This window comes from Opisthocomus hoazin, chromosome 1 (assembly GCF_030867145.1).
Source record: "Opisthocomus hoazin isolate bOpiHoa1 chromosome 1, bOpiHoa1.hap1, whole genome shotgun sequence".
NCBI classification, from domain to species: domain Eukaryota; kingdom Metazoa; phylum Chordata; class Aves; order Opisthocomiformes; family Opisthocomidae; genus Opisthocomus; species Opisthocomus hoazin.
Window position 1 is genome coordinate 28376317 of NC_134414.1, and position 21622 is coordinate 28397938.

A 21622-nucleotide genomic window follows, 5' to 3' on the forward strand; every position below is an offset into this window, starting at 1 on the left:
TGTATAAAAAAGCCGTCGCGTGGGAAACGGATTTTACGGCAGAAACAGTAAAAATGTGTTGGAATGGACAGGAAAGTTTCTATGGCAGTCTCGCTTAACACCCATTTTTTAATGGAACGGTGAAATTGGCAACGTCTGCTCCACTGGAAGGCCACTTTAAATCGAATTCTGGGCGCAGAAGTTGTAATGGTTGTGAGAGTTTATAGGTAATAGTTTACAAGTAATCGTATACATTCTATCCTAACGTATAGTCATGAGTGTGGATTTTTTATTTGTATTTAAAATACCCGAAAAGTGTTCTGCCCATTCTGTCTCGATTTTTCTGTCGTATTGGCTTAGTGTTTTTATTCTCTCTGGTAGTATTCCCCATGCTCTCCTGTTGTTTTCAATACCGTGTTTGTCACTGCAGCGTTTGAACCCGCAGATCGCAGTCCTGAGGCTGAAGAGGCTGGGTTACCGCACACCTGCCGAGACACGCAGTCAAGTGGGGTTAACGCTGGCAGCCCCACGGCGTTAGCACAGCACTGTATGAAAGTGGGTTTTTATTTCCTCTCAGGTTTTTCAGCAGCTGTTCCAGTAATGTTATGGATAAGAAAATGGCTTACAAACCTGTGGGAAGACCGACTTTCTTTGAAATATTTAAGGCACATTGCAGCGAATCAGGTACAGCTTCTCTACAGTAAATAATTTTGATTAAGATTGCTTTCTGGACATTGACATTTTAGACACATCTGCTGTATGTTCTGTAGAAAAGCATTATGCTACTTGTTAGCTGCTCTTCTTGCCCCAAATCCGTATTTGCTAATATCTACTTTTTTAATATATTTCCTTAAATTTTTATTTGTAGCTTTTTTCCATAATGTGTGCTCAGTTACTTTCTTGCACTTGTGTTTAGCTGTGGCCTCCTTACGTACCCACTTGCAGACCAAGTTTACTCTTTTACCAAATGCACCTGTAGTGGTATGATTTATTAATGTTAAAAAGGAACCCGTTTAACTTGCCAGGCTGAGTAAAATAAGAGATAAACTGAAAGCCAGAAGTATATTTTAAGCAAACGTGATGTTTATGTGTTCTTTGGTTAGTTTTGTTAATGGTCTGAGAATTTGGGCAGGTATTCTTTTATACTTTGTGGGTATCAGACTTCAAAGCTATCTAGAAACAAAATAAACAGAAGTATGACAATGGAAGGAGCAATGTGATTTGCTGCTAGCATTTAAATGCCTAATGTATTTTCATATCCTGGATGGAGGATCTTTTTTTTTCCCTTTTTCCTTCTTGCCTTTTCATGTGACTTTCTGTATGTTTTTCTTTGTAGACTTAGGGCCTATCAGTCTCAACTGGTTTGAAGAACTCAGTGCTGAAGCACCCCCATATGAGCCTAGATTGTTAGAACTTGATGGTCCCTTTGACTGGCTTGATCAAACATCTCTTAAAACTCCAAGGGCAAAACACCCTATGTACAGTCAGCTAGCTTCAACTCCACTGATTTTTAAAGAGCAAAATATTACATTGCCACCTTATTCTTCTCCTGGAAAAGAACTGGATCAGAAAACAACAGAAGCAAGTGAGTAACTTTTTTTTTAAGTGGTACTTAAAGGCTTCTTGCGCTGTCCAATAGCAAGAGACTTTTTTTTTGCCTTTTGTTGTTACAGCTGATGATTATTAATGTAATAGATAATGCTGCTGCAGAAATTGTATGACTAAAAAGCTTATTTTAGTACACTTCTGAAGATCACCTATAAAAATGCAGAATTAATCTTAATAATGCATTCGGCCTTGCAATAAACTGGTAAGGTATGTGTAAAGTTCCCTGTAGAAAAGATATTGTCATGGTCCTAATACTCTAAATACTGCTAATATAAGGAGATAATAGTCTTAGTGTAACCTGTTGACTGAGAATCAGAGTGAATTTTTTTAGCAGTCTGATTTTTGTTATGCAAAATCTCTGAGAATCTTTTCAAGAGACAGTGATGCTTATCATGCTGAAGTATGAGGCCATCTGTAGGGCAATCCTTTACCTTTCTTGGAAAGATTTAGAAGCACTAAGCTCTTGGAGTTAGTAAAACTGTAAGTCATGGAAGGAAGTTACACTTTTCCATTTGAAAAGAAGGAATTATACCACTTCAATGAAGTACTTATCATTGCATTGTTTCCAAATCCCAAGTATGTCATCAAAGTACATGTCACTCTGCTCCTTTCTGATGTACCTGGAAGCCATAGTACCTATCCTCCTTGGACAGAGAGATGGATCTTTTCTGTGGGGAATGTATGCAAGATGGTGTATAAGAATCTTTTCTGTGGAAGAATATCTAACCCCATTCCTGCAACACCCAATTTGTACATCTCCGGTGTCTGTGCCCTCCTAACAATAAGATAAGCTTTTCTAAACAGGTTACAGACAAGCACAAGACTCCCTTAATGTCCTGGTTTTGGTTTATTACCCAGAATCGTTCTTGGATTGTAAAGCAAAGTCTTTAAAGCAGTAGAACTGTGCTGCTGTTCAAATGTACTTTATAACATTGCTTACATAGAATATTGCTACCCTGTTTGTTTTTGTTAAGTTTACTGCTGAACTTCTGCTCAACTTATTCTCCGCTGAGAACATGTTTCTTCTAAATTTAGCTGTTTGGACTTTTACAGTGTTAAGTCCCTAGTGAATTCTTGGTAGCATTTCATAAATTCCAAATAAAGTAACCTTATGATTCTTCTGTTTCAAAATGGTTATTTTTGCTCTGTGTTTGTGCACACGGATGTTTGTACGCACTCCCTAAAGGGAAGACAACTGTTACCAAAGCTTCTATAGTTACCTGTGGCTGGCCCAAGATTTTTTTTTTCTCCTGGTTTTCTCAGAGCCAGCTGGCTCGTGTACCCAGTTTTACTTTGTGTAAAAACAACAGCATGGATGGAAGCCGATGGATTTCACCTTGGTGTGGTACTGGGACGCAGCTGTGCTCTGCGTGTAGGCTCAGGAACTCAGAAGCAAAGAGAAATGCAGAAACCTGGTGTAATTTCTGATATGAAAGTTATTTTTGAAATTTCTGAATAGGAATTTTTTTCAGTAGTTGCTTGTTCATGTGAGGGGCTCGCTGTTTGGAGGATTCTGCTGCCTTAGTGGGCACACTCTTTTGCCTGGAGATGCCTAGTATATAAATAGCTACTGCTACCAGTGACAGTGCCTACACGAACAGTTCCAGAACTAATTTTTGCTTTATGCTGCTTATTCAAATCAAGCAGGCTATGTCTTAAGTAAATCTGAGGGAAAGCTGGTACAAATGCATGTTTGCATGTATTGACTTTCTCCTAAGGATAACTTCTGCAATGAGAAGAAAGGCACAATACAGTATACTAAAACTGCAATGGCATATGTGACTTGAATAATATCAAGGAAATATACTGAAACACCTGTATATCAAACGGATAAAGTGACAATGAGCACTTTTGGCTGTGCATTTGAAATGTGTTTAGCATTGTTTGGATATAGAATTTGAATAAGTTCAAAACACTAGGGGAAAAGGTAGTGTTCTGTTGAGGTTTTTTTAAACTAAAAATCAGACATTGCATGATATCTTTTTCTAAAGCTTATCTTTAAACTTCAAAATCAAAATGGTTGTTTGTAGTTCTGGAAGGTTGTGTTGATTATCTTCTATTTTGTAGGCACAGAGAATTTGATAAGCCCAAGTATCACAAGAGGAAAAATAGATCAAGAAAATGAAATACTTGCTTCTCCTGCTGGTACCTGCTGCAACTGCCTTGCTGCTAGGTATGCTAAATATGTCCACGCAAATATAAAATAAACTGGATTTTAGCCAAAAAGAGATATCAAAACCACCGTATTTGACTGATAGACTTCTTCAGAGCAGTCAATCCTGTATGTCTTGTATGTTTGTGATACTTTTAAGTTGTTAGGTGAATTGAAGATAAAACATTAGCTAATCTTGAAAGCTTCCTTGGTTTTAGGTGTTCTTCCTTTCTATATGTCATATAGAAAGGCATATGGCATTTGTTGACACTATTTCAGCTTCCCAAATCCTCAATGTCTAGTGCAAGAAAGAATAGTGATGTATCACGTGCTTCTCAAGTAGTAATTTGTAAAGCTATTTATAACGTTTACTTAGATTTTTTTTTAATAATAGCCTTGATTTCTACATTTAAATGTGTATATTTCAGATAAATCTACTGAAAATACTCATGTTGATTATAAGAACAGTTAAACCGATTATTTCATTAAAACCGATTAGTTAAGCCAGTTTCCATAGCTTCATACAGAATATTATGAAATGCAGATCTGTACTGAAGTCTGATGCACTATTTTTCAGACAAATCCTCACTAAAAATTTATCATTTTACGTAAAAAGGGTTTTATAGTTTGAAATAAACTTAGGGTAAGGTTTAAAATACTGACTGATGGTTGGGAGGAATCTACATTTTATTTAGTCAGGGAAACAGCCATGGTTGCAAAGAAAGAAAATAATGGAGGTGGTAATATATGTTATGTCTGAAATATTTCCTTATTTTCATAAATTGGGACGTGAAATTAGTGGTTTTTAATTTGGTTTTGTTTTGCAGTCCAGCTGTTTCAACGAATACTTACAGAACACCTCAGAGAAGTAATATTCCTGGTTTGTATTTTCATTTTTTTGATTTTCCAAAATATCTGATATCTGTAGATATAAATCCTTACGTCTTTAGGTATTACTTAATGTCCTTATTATGTGTTGTTTTCTAGGACCATATGGAAGCTTGTTTTGCACACCAAAACTTTTGGAGGTAAATATTTTATTTCTGCATCTTGTTGTCTTTTTCCTGAGTAGTACATTTAGAATTCTGCGTAGAAATATTAATTGTTAAATATATTTCTAGGTCAGAACTCCAAAACGTATTTCTGAAAGTCTGGGAGCGGAAGTGGATCCAGATATGTCCTGGTCAAGTTCTTTAGCCACACCTCCTACGCTTGGTGCGACAGTGATAATAGGTATTTCTAAAACCAAACAGTTGCTAAGGGTTAAAAACTTCCGAGTTTGACACTGGAACTTCACTTAGTGTGAACTGATTTTTTTTTTTTTTTTTTTAAATGAAAAAGGACAAAAATCTTAAAGTGATGCTTAGTGGGTGACTAATGCAGCCCTAAAAGAAAGAAATGAAATTAAATCTGTCATTGCTTTTCAAAAGCTTTCTTCCTTTGTATAAGGGATTAGGGAATATAAATTTAGAAATAATATAGCAATGCTTAGAAAGAGGATTAGATAATGATCGCTTATGTTTGCACTATCACAAAACTAACTAACAAAAATTAACTAACTATCACTAACTATTAGATTAAGTTGTGTGAGTACATTTATGAAGTCTAAGGAGGTAGCCTGTTGACTAAACTTTCCAGCAGCAGTGCTGGCTTCAGCATTTTTAAGCCCTCCCTCTGTGCCTACTGTCATACTGATGCAGTGACACAGACTGAGATACTGGTCCAATTGAAGACCATATTTCTTGGGTTACTTGGACAGGGCAATGCCTGGACCTCATTTGCTGCGCAGCTGCATGAATAGCTGGGCCAGTATAGCTGAGGATGAGTGTGTGATGACTGTTAAAGTGGCACTAACAGTGATGCTAAACATGAAGCCTTGACCTAAGGTGTGGCTGTAAGTGGGATTTCTTTAGCATATGATAAGCAAAATGAAATTTGACTTTATGACTTGTTGATAAAAATTCTTGAGAAAATGGGAAAACCTGGATGTCAGCTTATCTCCTGACATTGCTTTTTAAAATGTGGTTAAACTATCACTATATAAAGCATGTAGAGCATGCAGACATATAAAGCATATCAAGAATACATGCAAGCGTTGGGAATCTCCTCATGTAAGAACTGGTCACGGCACCAAGCCTGTCAGAGTTCAGGGAGACAATGTGTTTAGTCATACGGCTTAGCTGTAGGTAGTCCTGCGAGGAGCAGGGAGTTGGACTCGATGATCCTTACGGGTCCCTTCCAGCTTGGGAGATTCCGTGATTCCTCTGTTGGCAGAGGGGGTGGTACTATGCGCAAGGCTACTGAGTTGTGCAGGTTTGGGTGTTCATTGGTTCAGAATGTGGCTTGAAAAGGAAGGCTGGGGAAAGTACCTGTAGCTTAATAATGTTCTGCTGGGAGATGAGTTGTGCTTTGAGCTCTCCTTCTCATTCTCCCATGTCCTGGATGAGCCTAGTATTTTATAGTAGTGATGCCCACTCTTTGCCATCTGGCACCTGTAAAAGGAAAGAGTGAGTCATTTGGCTACTGCATGGAACCTAGATGCCATGTCTTTGAAATAAGTAATTTGAATGTACTGCTCTTTAGGCATCTTAAAAACGGGGTTCATTTTCTCCTTTTGTAATATAGGTGAACAGATATTACTGCTCTTGTGGGAGGAAATGGAAAAAACTAAATTCCTGACAGAGGCTTGAAGATCTCATCCAGAACCTTTGACAGAATAGAGAGTAGTGCCATGAATAACTGCTGGAAAGGGGATTGGCAGTGATGGTGGTCTCAGGATGGTAACTGGTCTGCCTATGTAGCAGAAACCACAACCTGTGATTCAGGGTGTTTTGTGCAGTTATGAAACTACTTTTTTACACTGTCCCTCAGCCTCACCTGTAGGACTGTTTAGTTAGAACTTTTGGTCAGTTTTTAAGTAGCTTTTTATTTACAGATTTCAATTGCATTTAAAATAACCTGAAAAAAACACTCCTAAAACACAACTGTATTTGAACACAACAGATTGCATAGGAGCAAATGAATTGACTTGTCTGTCTTTCTTCTAAAGCTAGAGAGAATGATTCTATTTCTGGAGCAAAGCAACAGGATGAAAGAGCTGACATAGTAAGTAGTTTTGAGAGCTGTGCTGTTCTTTAATTTCAGTTAAGCTATTTAGTTACATGTACATTCCTTGAGCCAAGAATAAAAAATTCTCATTTTCATTCTAGACCCTTCTGTCTGGCTATTTTGAAATGTTACTGCTCACAAAACTAAACTTACAAAGCCTGGCTGTAGACTGTATTTTCACAAATAACCCCCTTTGAGGAATATTTTTGCTGTCCTTTAAAAAAACAAAACAAAACAAAAAAAACAACAAAAGAAAACACACCCACTTGAATTCAGCAGCAGTTGGAGTCATTCGAAGAGAAATCAAACCTAGGCATTGCAATATGCTACTTGTCTGAGGGTTTGTTGTTTGTTCTTCTTCCTCTTCTGTCAGTTTTGGGAGTTGTTTAGCTTATATTGTCCAATAACTTCTTGTGCTCATCCACTACCAAGAGTTGAAATTGAGTATTAATTTCAGACCTTTGATATTGTTAGGAAGGGGAAAGTTCTGGCAAAATATTAGTTTTACTCTGTGTTTATGAAAGCTGAATGATTATTCAGACTGAAAACCAAGAATGGCGCCAATAGGATTCAGTTACAAATTTGCATTTGATTCTTCACTACCTGAAACTTCACAGTTAACAAACTGTTACAAGGTAAAATAAGCAAAAAATCTTTCTCCTTCCTCGTATCTTCTTTTTTTTGTTTTTGAGAGGCTTGCTTATAATTAACTGCTGAACTCATTCACTGCCCTTAAATTAATTGTAGAATGGAACCTGAATCAAAAATGAGTATTATCTGCTTATTTATTTTCAGGTGTACCTGTGAAAATGTTACCTTTCATTGTAAGAGATGCAGAATTATTCAGATATTGCCGTAAATGTTTAGAGTTACTGTTAAAGTGACGCTTACTGATATGTAATGTATGTAACTGTTTATGTCTTTGGTTTACAGGTTTTGCGCAACTTTCTTTCCAACCATGATAAATGTCCTGGGACAAGTGACACAAGTATGCTGTCTGTACCAGAAACAGTAACACTAAACGCTGGAGATGACATCAAAGATTTTGGTATGCATTGATGCTTTACTACTGAGTATACTGTGAAGCAAGACTGACGGTAAAGTTACCCCAAGCTGATCTTATAGCTTATTTTCTCTGCCAACTGTGTACTCCCACTTCCTGAATCGATGCAACTGTGAAATTAGTTTGGCCTTAAAAAAAGGAATCGGTTTCTGCTGAGTTGGTGAATTAAATCTGGTTACCATGCCATTGGATGACAACCAAATTACTACTAGTGTAAGTGGAGGTGTGAGACTGTGTGGGAGAGCTGAGAGACAAAAGTGGTACAGGCTCAAGGGGGAGCAAGACTGCTACTTCTAGCTGTTGAAAAAGTTTAGCTTTATCATGAAGTTTCACCCCAAGACTCATTATTCTGTGGTGAGCTTGTTTTTTAATCTTGCTATGTCCTTTCTTCACTTACTTCACATATTAGTAATTCAAAATGTGACAAATGCTTTAGGAAAATGAAATGGTTTTGGTTTTGCATTTTTTTTAAATTAATGCAGAAAATACTCAGCCAAGGGGAAAAAAGTGTTTTCATTCTGTGTTCTCAGACCATGTTAGTGAACAAGTGAAAATGTACACTTCAGTGTGAGCTTTTTGGTTTTTGTTGAGCAATGATGGCAGAAGGGAAGAATATGAACAGAAATTTGTTCAGCCCGCGTGGGTGTAAAAGGGTGCTGCAGAAATTGACACAGGCTAGACAGGACAATTTATCCTGAAGACTGTACGTCTACTAATCTGAATTGAATGGTCTGCCCTAAAAATATTATTTGGGGGTACATGTAAAAATTATGAAAGAATCAGTTTTGAATGTGAATTTAGATTTTGGCTGAGAATGCTGGGGTCAGGAAGCATTGTTGCTTTATACTGTTCTTTTTATATTGTAGGTTCAAACATGCTGAGAAAAATATAGTTCGTAGTAAGCATATGCAAGTAATCTGTAGTCAGTAAAATACTTCTAGAAATCAAGGACAAATTAATGTTCTGTGTTCCAAAATGCCTTATTACATCCTATACTACAGTAGAGAAGGCTAGTTAAAACATCTGAATAAAAAATAAGAGGAAGGAGAAACCCACTTCTTTTAAAGTACAAAATGACTTTTGCAGCTGTGTCTTTTCCTTCTTCCCTTTTTGATCATAGTTAACTTGACATTTGAAGATGCGATGTGAAAAGAAGGATAGTGCAAACCTCCACCTTTGCAGCTTTCAAATGTTGGTTTTATCTGGAGTAATGCTGTATGATCATGAAAGGCAGTCAGTTTTATTAGGCATATGTTTCATTTCAGTCAAAGAAAGCAAGAGAGATCATAGAATTGAATTGAATATCTACATGATTTTAAGGATATGAAGAGATTATTTCTACTGTGCACATTGTGTCCTTAATAGCAGTGAGACTGCATATATGCACTTAGTCCAAAGTACAAGAACTACCAAATATTTCAAAGATATTTTTTTTTACACTGTATTTTGGGGGGATTTAATTGTAATAATTTGAGGGAAGAGGAAAACTTTTTTAACTGTTTCACATTTAGTCTAACCGTGGACTGCAACATGTGTACTGTCATGTATTAAGACTTTGGAATTTCATGAAAGGAGCTATATTTGCATATAGTCATTAAGCATATTCCTTTATAACCCAGTCACTAATTCCTAAGGTTCACATCCCTAGTTTAAGCAACTCTTAAGACTGATCATTGTAACAGTAAGCTTTAGACATCTGGCGCTTGTAGCAAAATTTGCAGCTTTGCTGTGTGTATATAACCATGGATTCAGAGTTACGATTCTTCAAATATATAGTAATCAACATATTGACTGGGAAGCTATTTAAATTGAAAAACTAATAGGAAACATGGAATTCTGTAACATTTTAGGTATTTTACCTTGGCCTGTTGCCCAAAACTTTAAATATTTAAACTCTTTAATTCAAAACACAAAATGACATCATTCGTTCTCTTTGTAACCCTGATCAGAGTAAATGGTTCATCTTTAATGTCACTGTCTAGAATCGTTCACAAAGTAGGAGAAATGGGTTAAATACTGTCTGCTAGTAAGGATTTCAACCTGAAACGTGGCAATTCTAAGCCGTTCTAACAATCAGTCAATTATGACTCCAGAGCAGAAACATCTAATGTTTAAGCCTCTTTTTTTCTCAGTACTGGATTATTCACCCAGAAGGAGAGGCTCTGAGAAAACAAATAAAGTAGTTATTGCCTAGTTAGAGGACTTACTGGGAAAACAGGAGCATTCTGTTGTTCAGTCCTTGGTTTTGGGCTTTCGCTGACCTTCCAACAAGTTTAAAAGTCAAAATGAACTTCCCTGATATTTTTTTTTCATTCCTGGCATTGAGTTATTCAGTGTACAACCAATATCTTTACAGTCTTTCAGCTACTCCTGTTTTTCTATTCAAGGTAATGACTCCTGTTTAAGTAAAAAGAAATACAACTGTGTCTTTTTAGAAAGCTCTGTTGACAAAGGATTACAAGATGAAAGGTTGTGGACACAGAAGTTACTCCAGAGGAACCTTCTATAGTAAGGGAGAAGGACCTGTACACTCAGTCTTTGGTGTTACAGTTTCTTCTTTTTGAGATCTTGTGTAGTGATACCTTCTGCCACTCAGGCAAAAAAACAGAAAGTAGAGAGAATGAGTAACCATTCAAAAGATGTGATGAGAGAGGCGGTTTTATGGCCACAGTGTGGGCATGAACCCTTAACGGATATGTTGCAAATAGTTGGATGTGTGTGACCAAGTATTGGGAAATCTTTTATGGACTTCCAAATGGAAAAATCTTTCATACACTAGATTATTTAAAAGTTCCAATAGGGAAAAAGTGTTCTAAATTATATAAAAAAGGCCTATGGAAAAAGTTAAGGTATTGGTTATGTGCCCAAGGAAGACAGAGAACATGGATGTTTTCTAGGGACTTGATTACAATTTCTTTGATATGAAAAAGCCTTAAAAAGTACTCTCAGAGTAAAACCTAGCTTATTTTTGAATGTGACCTATTTTGATAGGTAGGCCTAGTTTCACACTTTTGAGAAGGTAATATTTTTATTTGATCTATATAAGCTTTTAAGGCTGTCTGTGAAGTAGAGTTTAGGTTATTTTTTTTCCCAGTGCATATTATTTCTCTACACAAACAAAAATTTCTCATATTTGTGCCAATCATTTGGAACTTGTTAAAAGCTTCCTAAAAAATTTTTAAAATTAGAATCTTTTCTAAATCATTCTAGACACTATACTATACTACATCAAAGACAGTTTACTAGAGTCATCCGTAAACAAGTTTCCTTAGCTGCCAGTTAAAACCAGGCAGCTTCTTTGTGTTTGGTGCCTACCGTTTGGTACAAATTTTGGAGGAAAAAAATTTATATATTTATCTTGTAAAATTACCTACTCGTTCTCCTGATTGTAGAACAAAACAAAATTCTTCTGAGACAGCTAGGTTTCATCTTGGAAACCTGCTTAACCACCACAGTCCTCAGGAGGCCGGAACCATCTGCGTGTGTGTCCTTTGCCTGTTTCCTTGAACAGCTACTGTTGAAGAGTAACCTATTTTAAAGACATGTAGACTTATTTTTCCAAACTCACTCCTGAATAAAGGTAATTGCCATAAAATTGAAAGCTGCACAATGCTGTCCCTAAGTTATTTCCTAAAACTTAATTTTTTACTTGTTTTCCTCTCCCCATCTTCTGTAAACTGTTTAGAGTCGGAGATGTTAGATGGATTATTTGGTGAGATGAGTAGCTTTGAGGATACATTCAACGTGCCTGCTGAGCCCAATGGAGCTGTTCTGCTGGTGCCGCATGCTCTGGATGCAGTAGAGAAATATGAAATAAACACAGATAAAGCACAAGGAGAGGGAAGTGTGCATTCTGAGCTGCCTGTTAGAAGAAAGGCTGGCATTTCACAGGAAGTGAAAACAACCAGCTGGACTGAAAAAAGCCACTTTATTGAAATGAAGGATTCTTTACTGCAAAACACAGATGAAGATACAGGGGGTGGTAAAGATGGCTGTTTAATAGGTCATGAAAAGGAATTGGAGCCACTTACGATCACAGGAGATGCGCAAGATTATAGAACACACAAGTCATCTGAGAACAAGATGCCCATGAAAGAAGACGTGCTATCTTCATCAAGCCAGTGGTCTCAGCTGAACATATCTGATCTTGATGTAACTCATCTGGAAATGTCGATGTGTGGCTCTCCACCCTCTGACTCATGTAGAGAGAAAAATTTAGAGAACTCAGTCCTAATGACCCAGGATGATGCTGTGGAAACATCCTTACTGAATATTTCTGGCTTGATAAAAACACAAAAGCTGTTGAATGTCAATTTGTCAGAAAAGTGCTATGAAGTGAAAAATTCTGAAAACAACCCAGCATCAGAAATAACTCCGGTAAAATCTTTGTCTGTGAGGGTTCAAGATCCAAAGTTAGTACAAGGATGTGCAGCTGAGAAGGTTTCCAAAATGAGCTTCTTAAACTGTAATTCTTTTTTAATTGAAAGTACAAATGTTACGGAGTATTCTGTAGTCTACAACGACAGCTTTTCCAAGCATTTAAAAGCAACTTCTAAATCTGTGATAACTGATGTTCTGTCTCACGCACTTGTATGTAGTGCTACATCTCCAGATAATTGCAGTGACCTACATTTAGCAAATAGTGAAAATACTCTCACAAAGTCTGGCTTTAAAAGTGTGAGTATGTTATCCAGCTTGAGAAGGAGATCCAAGAGATTTATTTATACAATAAATAATACTTTTCTGTATCAAGAAGAAAAAATACAGAAAGAAGTAACCTCTGAATTGCCTATTCATCCTGTATTACCACATTTGGAATCTGATTCGTGTGAATTTAAAGGTTGTCATGTGGCCAGTGTTGCTAAGCAAGGTATGTTATTAAGCTTTTCACCATTTGTGGAGGATTCTGTATTTATTTATTAAGAGCCTTTTATGTAAATGTTTCAGATAAAATTATGTAAAATCTCGTGTTTGTGATAAAGTAGCTCTGCAACTGACTAGTCTGGGAAACCAGTTATGGAATTGGTCTGTTATAATAATATTGAAAGAATAGCATTATTTTTAAATTGTCTGTTGCTAACTTACTGTTTTAGTCTCAGATTAGTTTCTGAAATAGAAACTTCCACCTTGAAACATTATTCTAATTGACAAGCCTAATTGTCTTTATTAATGCTGTTTAGACATCCGTACTGTCAAGGGCCATCCTGTCTGAATTGGTAACTTCTAGAGATCGTAAAGAATGGTAAAGCTGTATTGTTACTTTTCTAAAATTAGGGGTTTTAAGACTGTACATGTGTTTCTTCCAGAAACACAAAATGTTTTAAAAAAATTATATAACAAAAGCAAGCATGTACTCCTGTTTTTTAAAGCTGTTGTTCTTGCTGGAAGAATTACTTAATATTAGAAATTGAAGTACTTCTCTTTGAAGTTTGAAACAAATCCCTATGTTGAGACACAAGGAATGGAAGCCAATCTCTTCAAAATTCACTACAACTAAATTTTTTTTTTTAACTGATAGCATTAACCGCAGGCTACTCGCTTGTTTCTGGCTATTAGAACGTGATTAGATTAAACAGATCTCCAGTCTTGTGAGGGTGTTCACATTTGAAACCAGTAGTGTTATTTATGGCACTAGTGTTAAGCATGTGTAGAAATCATGAGCTAAAAGTTTATGAAAATCTGTATTTACATTTGTTTGAATAAATATGAACTACTTCATTAACATTTTTTTTTTCTGTAATGTCTTCTCTTGTAGACTGCTTGCTTCTTGCTGAGAGAAAGCATTTGCAATCGAATATAAAAGATAACAATTTCAGCACCTGTACTTTAAAAATGGATATAATGGACAACTCATCTGGTAATTCCTTCAACGACAGGCTGAAGCAACAAGACCTTAGAGGCTGGGGGGAAAATGCAAGAGAGGATCAACCTGCTATGTCATTAAAATGCTTAGAAGTGTCTAATACACAGAAGGAAGACACAACAGATTCTTTAAATAGTGAAATAATTTCAAATATAAAACGTAAAGTTCGAACTTCAGCATGCCTAATGGCAAGAAAGCGTTCCAGATTCTCTAAGCAACAGCCTTTAGGGAGCAAAGGTCAGGAAGATCAGTACATGAGTGCTAATGTGAACAATGGACCTACTGTACGGAGCCTTGAAGAACAACTTGCGTGTTCTTCCTCTAGGGATAATGAACTCTTGATTGATATGGACCATGACACTACGTCTGTGACAACTGGCGGTTTCAGTAATGCTTTGAGTCAGATCAAGTGTGGCATAAATGGAATCAATAGTGATTGTTGCAATAAAATATCGACTGATAAAAGGTATGCTGCAGACCAGTGGTCAGTAGTTGACTGCAGAGAAGTACTCGGACCTTTGGGAATAAGCGACTCGGAAAATGATAGCACTGGATTAAAACAAGGGGAGAAAACAGACGGAGCTGCCTTTTCAGAAGCTGTAGCTGACAATCAACAGCCAAAGTCAGTTGAAAACAGTGAAAGCCCTCAAGCAGCTGCTTGCAATAATGTAGCTGCAGAGGTTGCTAAAGAATTGTTGGATTGTATAGATGGTAATTCTTTAAATGAAGTAGTTTCTAAAGAAGATAAACAAGTGGCATCTATGTATTCCAGCACAAAGTCAAGGCAGAACCTAAAGTATAAAAGGAAATCATCAGGAAATCTTAATGCATGCAGTTTGAATCTGGGCTTTGGTGGCTTCCAGACTGCTTCCAATAAGCAGATTAAATTCTCTGAAGTCAGTATAGCGAAAGGCAGAATGCTGTTCAAAGATATTGAAAATGAATGCTTTGAAGCCACTTCCATGGAACGAGCCAGAAACTTTTCAAACGAAGTTAAAAAGGAGAATACGTTTGTGTCTGATTCAGAAAGCAAGTTGGACAGTAATTTATCTGATTCTTTAGATTCACAGACAAGTTTTCTTGAGCCCAGACATACACAGCTTATTCCATATAAAGCTGGCTTCTGTAAAAGCTTTCCTAGAAGTCAACAATCCTTGCAAGAAACAAATCAAACCTTGACAGCAAGCCAAGAAGCTGAAATTGCTGAAATTTCGAGTATCCTGGAAGAAACAGGTAGCCAGTTTGAATTTACACAGTTTAGAAAGCGAAGTAACACGATACAAAGTCATGCCTTTCAACAGTTCGGAACTGCAGAAACATGTGGAACAACAAATGTGGAAAATATTTCTGAAACAAGGAAAGATGCTGACTTTGGTGGCACTTTTAAATCTGAAAATCAAGTCAAAAATGACAAGTATTTTACTAAGCAGGAAGACACAAATGAAGACTCTAAAGTGGTGGAATACGAAAAAGAAAACACAGTGGTTTTTGATAAAAATGACAAAAAGGTTACTTTTACTAACTTAGACAGAAATGAAAGTAGAATATCTGATGAGAGCTTTCCAGTAGCTAAACAGGATGGCTTTTCTAATTTTGCAGGCTTTACTTCAGCTGCAGGTAACAAAATAAATATTTCTAAGGAGGCTTTAACCAGATCTGCAGAGCTCTTCAGGGACTTGGATGATGATGACTATTTGATTAAATCTTCTGAAACTAGTTTTAGATGTCACAATTCAAATAGGCATATGTCTTCTAACTGTAATTTTGTCAGATGCCTGACAAAAGAAAACAAAGGAAAAACAGTTTGTGTTTCAAATTTGAAAAGCAGAGGTGCCATTTCCCACACAAGTTCTGCTTCCCACCATGCACAGAAAAAAAATGAGGAAAATATTAGTACACCGTACAAGGAAGATGTGGAAAATCAAACAAAAAAATCAATACATTATAATGAAAATGTTAATTTCAGTAGTACTAGCACTATCATCAACAGTCTATCATCCATTAAAAATCATAACCAGAATGATAAAACTTCCAAACAGTTTTTGAATCAAGGAGATTGCCAAGTCGAAGGTAGTTTGCAAGAAGACTTGTTAGATGTAACATGTCTAGGAGATGCTATTACAGCTGCAGAAGAACATAGTTTAAGCATATCAGAGGAAATGGAAAGCCTGTCTCCTAATCAGAAAAGAGAAGACAGAAAAGAAAATGAAGGCTTGTCACAAAATTTTGGAACTTCAGCTGGTGGTGATATATCCATTTCTGACACAGCTTTGGATGATTCTCTACACTTGCTCAATGTACAGTGTGCAGAAAAAGATTTAAATGTGTTGGAGAACTCTGATAAACAAAAGACAAATAGTAAAAACATGGAAGGAGAAGACACCACCCGTGATAAGATCCTGCTAGTGAAAGAAAGCAAAATAAAAACAAGCAGTTGCCATCATCATCAAATACCTTTTGAGCAGGAGGTGGATGTTGAAAAAAATGAGGTGAAGAGGAGTTATCTGACTGGTTTTCATACTGCTAGTGGCAAGAAAATAACAATTGCTGGTGGATTTTTGGCTAAAGCTGAACATTTTTTTGCAGAAAATGTTGATTTGGAAAAGGAACCTAATGACAGTTTCGAGAACCCCTTAAAGAAAAGGAAATGTGGTGAAAACTGTGTCAAAGACTGTGACTTACGTATTGAAAGCATTGCTCAGTGTGATCCAGACAAACATAATTTTAATAAAAACCTTGTTCATGAAGAACCTGGAGATCAATTTAAGCAGACTGTAGAGAGCAGTCCCATTAAACACGCTGCAATTCTGGATACTGTTAAAGCAGATAGATTTGTTAATCTAGGTGAAGATTGTGCCAGAAGGTTGGTAACTTCATATGCATGTGAAAAACCTGATGTCAGACCTGTAAAGTCAGAATTAGAATCCCTTCCTAGGCGGGAGAGTGATGCTTCAAGTAGGACTCGTTTGTCTGAAGAGGGAAAACTGTTTGCTGAGAGAGAGATGGAATACTCAGCAAAAAAGAGGGATGACTCGGAAACCATGCATGATTCTCCTGTGCACTCTGATACATCTCTGCATTTAATGAAGGTATCAAATGACCCTGCATATAATTCTGTGCCTGGAGATACAAAAAATACTTTATTTGTTGAGGATAGTAACAATAAACGAGATCAGTCCCTCCTCCTGACTTCAAAAAGTAGCTCTTCTCATTTGAACTATGACAATAAGGAATTTGACTTGGAACATTTAAATGAACCTTGTGCTGATACAAACTGCTTCACAGACACCACAGTTAATGCTTGCCAAAGCCAGTCACTAGTCAGTCTTCCTGGAGATGAAGTGAATTTAACCAGCTTAAAAGAAACATCACTTAAGTTTGAAAAACAAAAGGATGATATGAAACAAATTGTGTTTAGTACAGCAAAAGGTAAAGCGGTTTCTGTTTCGGGAAGTGCATTAGCAAGAGTCAGACAGATGTTTCAAGAAGACTACGGTGAATCTGTAAAATATGAAATTGAGACTAACTCAAGAACTAATCAAACAGAAATTGCCGGAAATTCATCTTCTGTCATTCATGCCGAGTGTCCTAATTCTGCGAAGTTTTTAAACATTACAAAAAATGAAGAGATTAATTCAGCTGCATCCCATTTTATTAAAGTAAATGTAAGTACTAGTGAAAATAGTCAACAAGATACAAACATGTCTGTAGATTCAAAGCCTGTTCCAAATTCTCAGAAGCAATGCTTTGAACAGAATGTTAAACTTTTAGGGCACTTGCCTGTTCCAGATAAGCAGATAAAGCAGTTGGATTCTTCTACAAGCAATCTTGGATTTTTTAGTACAGCAAGTGGTAAGCCTGTACAACTATCAGAAGAGTCACTCAGGAAAGCGAGACAGCTCTTTTCTGAAATGGAAGGTAGTCATTCATCGCATGTACAAGAAGCATTTTCAGTCGAGGAAGATGCTGAAAAGCCCGAAATGCCCACTGAAGTAGTTCCTAGGAAAATGCCAACAGTGTTACCAAGAAGGGAAGAAAATGCCAGCACTGAATTGATTTCAGATCCTGCCTTTGGGTTCAGCACTGCAAGTGGAAAGCAGGTAACAGTCTCTAAAAATGCCTATCAAAAAGCAAAGGCAATTTTAAAAGAATCTGATGACTTTTTGAGCAGTGGGCTTTGCATTACGGATCAGCTTAGTTCAATTAAAGAGAGTAGTCAACATGTAAAATTTTTAACTGATAAAGTGATCTCAGAATCCAAAATTGAAAAAAGCTGCAATGAAGACTTTGACTTAAAAAGCATCTATCCTGAGGAAATGAAGTCTGTTCCAAGCACACACCACGTCAAAATGTCTGAGTATGTACCACATAATAAGAAAAACAAGCAGTTAGCATCATTTAAAAATAGCTTTCAGCAAGAGGAGACTAGGTCTTTCGGAAAAGGGCATCTGAATCAGGGGATGAAAACAGAGTCTGAAGCAATTTCGTACAGTGCTACTGCTAAAGCAGAAATGAGTATTAATCTTCTCCAAACTCCAAAAAATTACTTGGAAGTGGAGGCTGTGGAAAGTGCAAGAGCTTTTATGGAAGATGATCTTTCCGGTTCTGGACTACAAATAAATGCCACACAGTCCTTCAGTGGCAGACTGGATAAAAACTTTCAAAGTAAGACCTTTGGGAAGAGGCATTTTGAAGAAGAAAACTCGCTCGGTAGGTCTTTTCTTATATATGTTCAACTTCGTATTTCTACAGTGAGTTGTTTGAGGGTTTTTTGCATGTCACACTGATTTTTAAGTCATATAGAAGTGGAAGTTCTTTAGATGTCAATGACAAAAATTCTTCTTGCTGCAGCCGATAGTTAATCCACTCTTTCCAGCCTTAAATGCACAGTACAACCTAAATTTGTGATTAGTAATTTTGAAGGTGTGCAGATGGAAGAAAGCTACTGTTTATTTTCTCTCAGCAGACTTTTTTTTTCTCTGCACAAATCTAGTGTATTTTTCACTGAAAAATTAGTACTAATATTTCCATTTTCACCTTTTTGTGCCTTGTCGGTAAGGACAAGGTTTCACTTGTATTGAGGTTGCTAGTCTGATACGAAAAATAGTTGTTGGTCTAAAAGTGCAGTTTTTTTCCATCTAAAACTGATCTGTCTCAGGGCTGAAGTGCTGGTACTTCATGCTTGCACAGTCACCCAGACCTGTTCAGGGACCTGGGCTAGCTGAAAACTGTTTATGGAAGGGTGGATTGCCACAGAGTCACTGCCTGGCTGCACAAGTTTGGGTACTAAGGTCGGGCAGGCTGGTGTGGGAAGGTTTGGGTAGGCATGAAAGGCAGATAGGACTGTTGTCATTCCACCTGGAAACAGCTGTGCCACAGTTGAACCATATCCTTAGCTACAGCTTCTGTAAAAGATGTGTTATGCACTGTTTTAGAGTTCACTAGGGACCCTTTGATTACTGAAAGTACAAAAAAAGATGCAGGTGAGCTGTGCTGCTGAAGTCTGCCGTGGTGCGCTTTGTGAGGCAGACTGTCTTGAGTAAGTTTGGTAACTAAAGGCTCACAAATTTTGATTTGGACAGAACAGACTTACTGACCACAAAAGATTCTGCAACAGATGTCATTATACGGAGTCTTAAAATCATTCTTTGATTGACAATATACATTCTTTGATTTGACAATATACAGTCATTCTGTACAGAACAAACTTTTTTTCAAATTGTGGTAAAGTAGCTCTGTGTTCAAAAAGGCTGTTTAATACAGATGCATGATCTGAAAACTTGTTATTTCTGCTTACTCTGACTTCTTCAATGTTTTATTTAGAAATTATAATTAAGTTATACAGTATTTGTAAGAAACTGAACTTAGAAGTAACATCACTTTTAAAAATTTGTGGTTTTATCCTAGGAGAACCTCCAATTAAAAGACAGTTACTGCTTGAATTCAACAGAACAAAGGATCCCCCCAGGTGTTTGAAAGCTTCAAAAAGCACCCCTGATGGTAATTTTAGTCATCATCTGTTCTAAGCAGTAATCTGATGTTATCTTTAGAATTCTTCAATTTCCAATAAACTAGCATATAAGATTGCTTAACTGCTGCTTTTGTCAATATAGTAATGGAAATTTAGGGAAGCTGCTATGGTGATGTCTCTGCTGACTTGAAATCAGATGATTACTGGTATGTATTATTGTGTAGAATCCAAGTGTATTACAGTGTACTACTGCTGCAAGAACTCTGGTTTAATTTCCAGCTTGGCTGGAATTATTGCAGTTTCTTGCAGTCCTGAATCTCATAAATTCTAGTCTCAGTAGGGAGAATATAGTTTATTGATCTGTAATTTCTCAATTAAAAATATCTACAGGAAGATGAGAAGGTTTCATCATATAATAATTTGTGAAGAATATACTTACTGATAGGTGTATGCAGGTGCTTTTAATATTTTAAACCAGTGATGTGGAGGCTTATGAAAGTGAAATCAAGGTTTTGAAGTTTGAGTTGATGCTTTATGTGAAGCTAGTTAGTGATTAGTGTGTTAGGGTAGTGTGATTTTGGCTATGGCTTATGCGATAAGCTGTGTTCTTTAAGGAACTTGTTCTAACCACTGCATACTCTGGCCTAGAATTCAATAGCAGGATTCATCAAATGTATTGGTTTAATCAGTATATTGGTTCCTGAATGCTGTCCTAAATCTGTTCTAAGCATAACACCATGATTTAAAGAAAGTTTTAAATGAAATTTCTAAGTTGTTGCGAGACAATAATATTTTACCCTTCATATGTAAATATTATCCTACCCTGCAGCAGGATCTGAACAGTGTTATTCTTTGGTGGAACAACTGAAAACAGTTCTAATCTCCAGTACAGTCTTGCCTCTGACTTCTGGAACACGTGGCATCTTGTATATATGACTTCTTGCATGAAACTTCCTCTTTGCAGCCTAAGGGCATAGCACAAATCAGTTTAAATTCCAGGCAGACATGATTTAGTTATGTTGATAATTCCAAGATAACCATGTCCTTCAATGATGGAAGGAGGAGTTTGTGCAAACGTACCCTCTTCTGTTGTAACTTCAGAAAAAAAAACAGGTTGCCAACAGAATTCTAAATTGCATGGCGAGCCTACCTAGAATTAAATATATGATAAACATTTCCCTTTCAGGAGCCTAAAAACATCTTGCAGGCTGACAGATAGGAACTTCTGAGAGTTCAGCATTGTGGTCACTTTTCCTTTAGATCTGTCTGCAACTAGTGTGAAGACGTTATATACAAAGATTTTATTGGGGGGAAGAAGAACAAAGCTGTTTAAATTCACTCTGGAAACTTTTCTATACATTTATAACATTAACACAGAAAAAACATGATGTAAATTTCTATCAATGTAATATGCCATTTCAAACTTTTTTCCTAATTATTTTATAGGCATTTTCAAAGACAGAAGAAAATTTATGTACCATATTCCTTTAAAACCCGTAACTTGTCAACCTTTTGGGTAAGAAATTTATGATATATTTTAAAGTTCTTCTAATGCAATTTCTTAAAACCTCACAAGCTCTTGTAACTTTTTAAAAATACATGATAATTTGCTACCCAACTTTATAAAACACTAATAATTTCACTTCAAAATATATTAAATTACCATACAACACACATTGCTGCAGTAGACCAGTGAGATGACAAACAAATTTTATACTTGTATTTCTCTTTTCTGGATAGATAAGTATTCAGTTTTTAAAATGTCACAGTGACGTTTTGTCTTTTTATTGACAATAATTACTTACTGTTGAAAGTCGTATTACTACTTTAAGAATATAAAAATCAGCACAATGGTTTTTCTCAGGAAGCTGAGACCTG

At 36.5% G+C, this 21622-nt stretch overlaps 1 protein-coding gene across 1 annotated transcript in view; it reads left to right on the top strand.

Annotated features, from left to right (window-relative positions):
- The first annotated feature begins 584 nt into the window (after positions 1 to 584).
- The window catches only part of BRCA2 (BRCA2 DNA repair associated), a 43136-nt gene continuing 22098 nt past the window's right edge, over positions 585 to 21622 (top strand). The window contains exons 1-12 of the mRNA XM_075419814.1: positions 585 to 663; positions 1316 to 1564; positions 3655 to 3769; positions 4567 to 4619; positions 4727 to 4767; positions 4861 to 4972; positions 6789 to 6844; positions 7781 to 7895; positions 11596 to 12780; positions 13666 to 18483; positions 19681 to 19773; positions 21191 to 21260. Of these exons, the coding sequence (XP_075275929.1) occupies positions 585 to 663; positions 1316 to 1564; positions 3655 to 3769; positions 4567 to 4619; positions 4727 to 4767; positions 4861 to 4972; positions 6789 to 6844; positions 7781 to 7895; positions 11596 to 12780; positions 13666 to 18483; positions 19681 to 19773; positions 21191 to 21260 (6986 nt within the window). The remainder of the gene's footprint in view (positions 664 to 1315; positions 1565 to 3654; positions 3770 to 4566; positions 4620 to 4726; positions 4768 to 4860; positions 4973 to 6788; positions 6845 to 7780; positions 7896 to 11595; positions 12781 to 13665; positions 18484 to 19680; positions 19774 to 21190; positions 21261 to 21622) is intronic.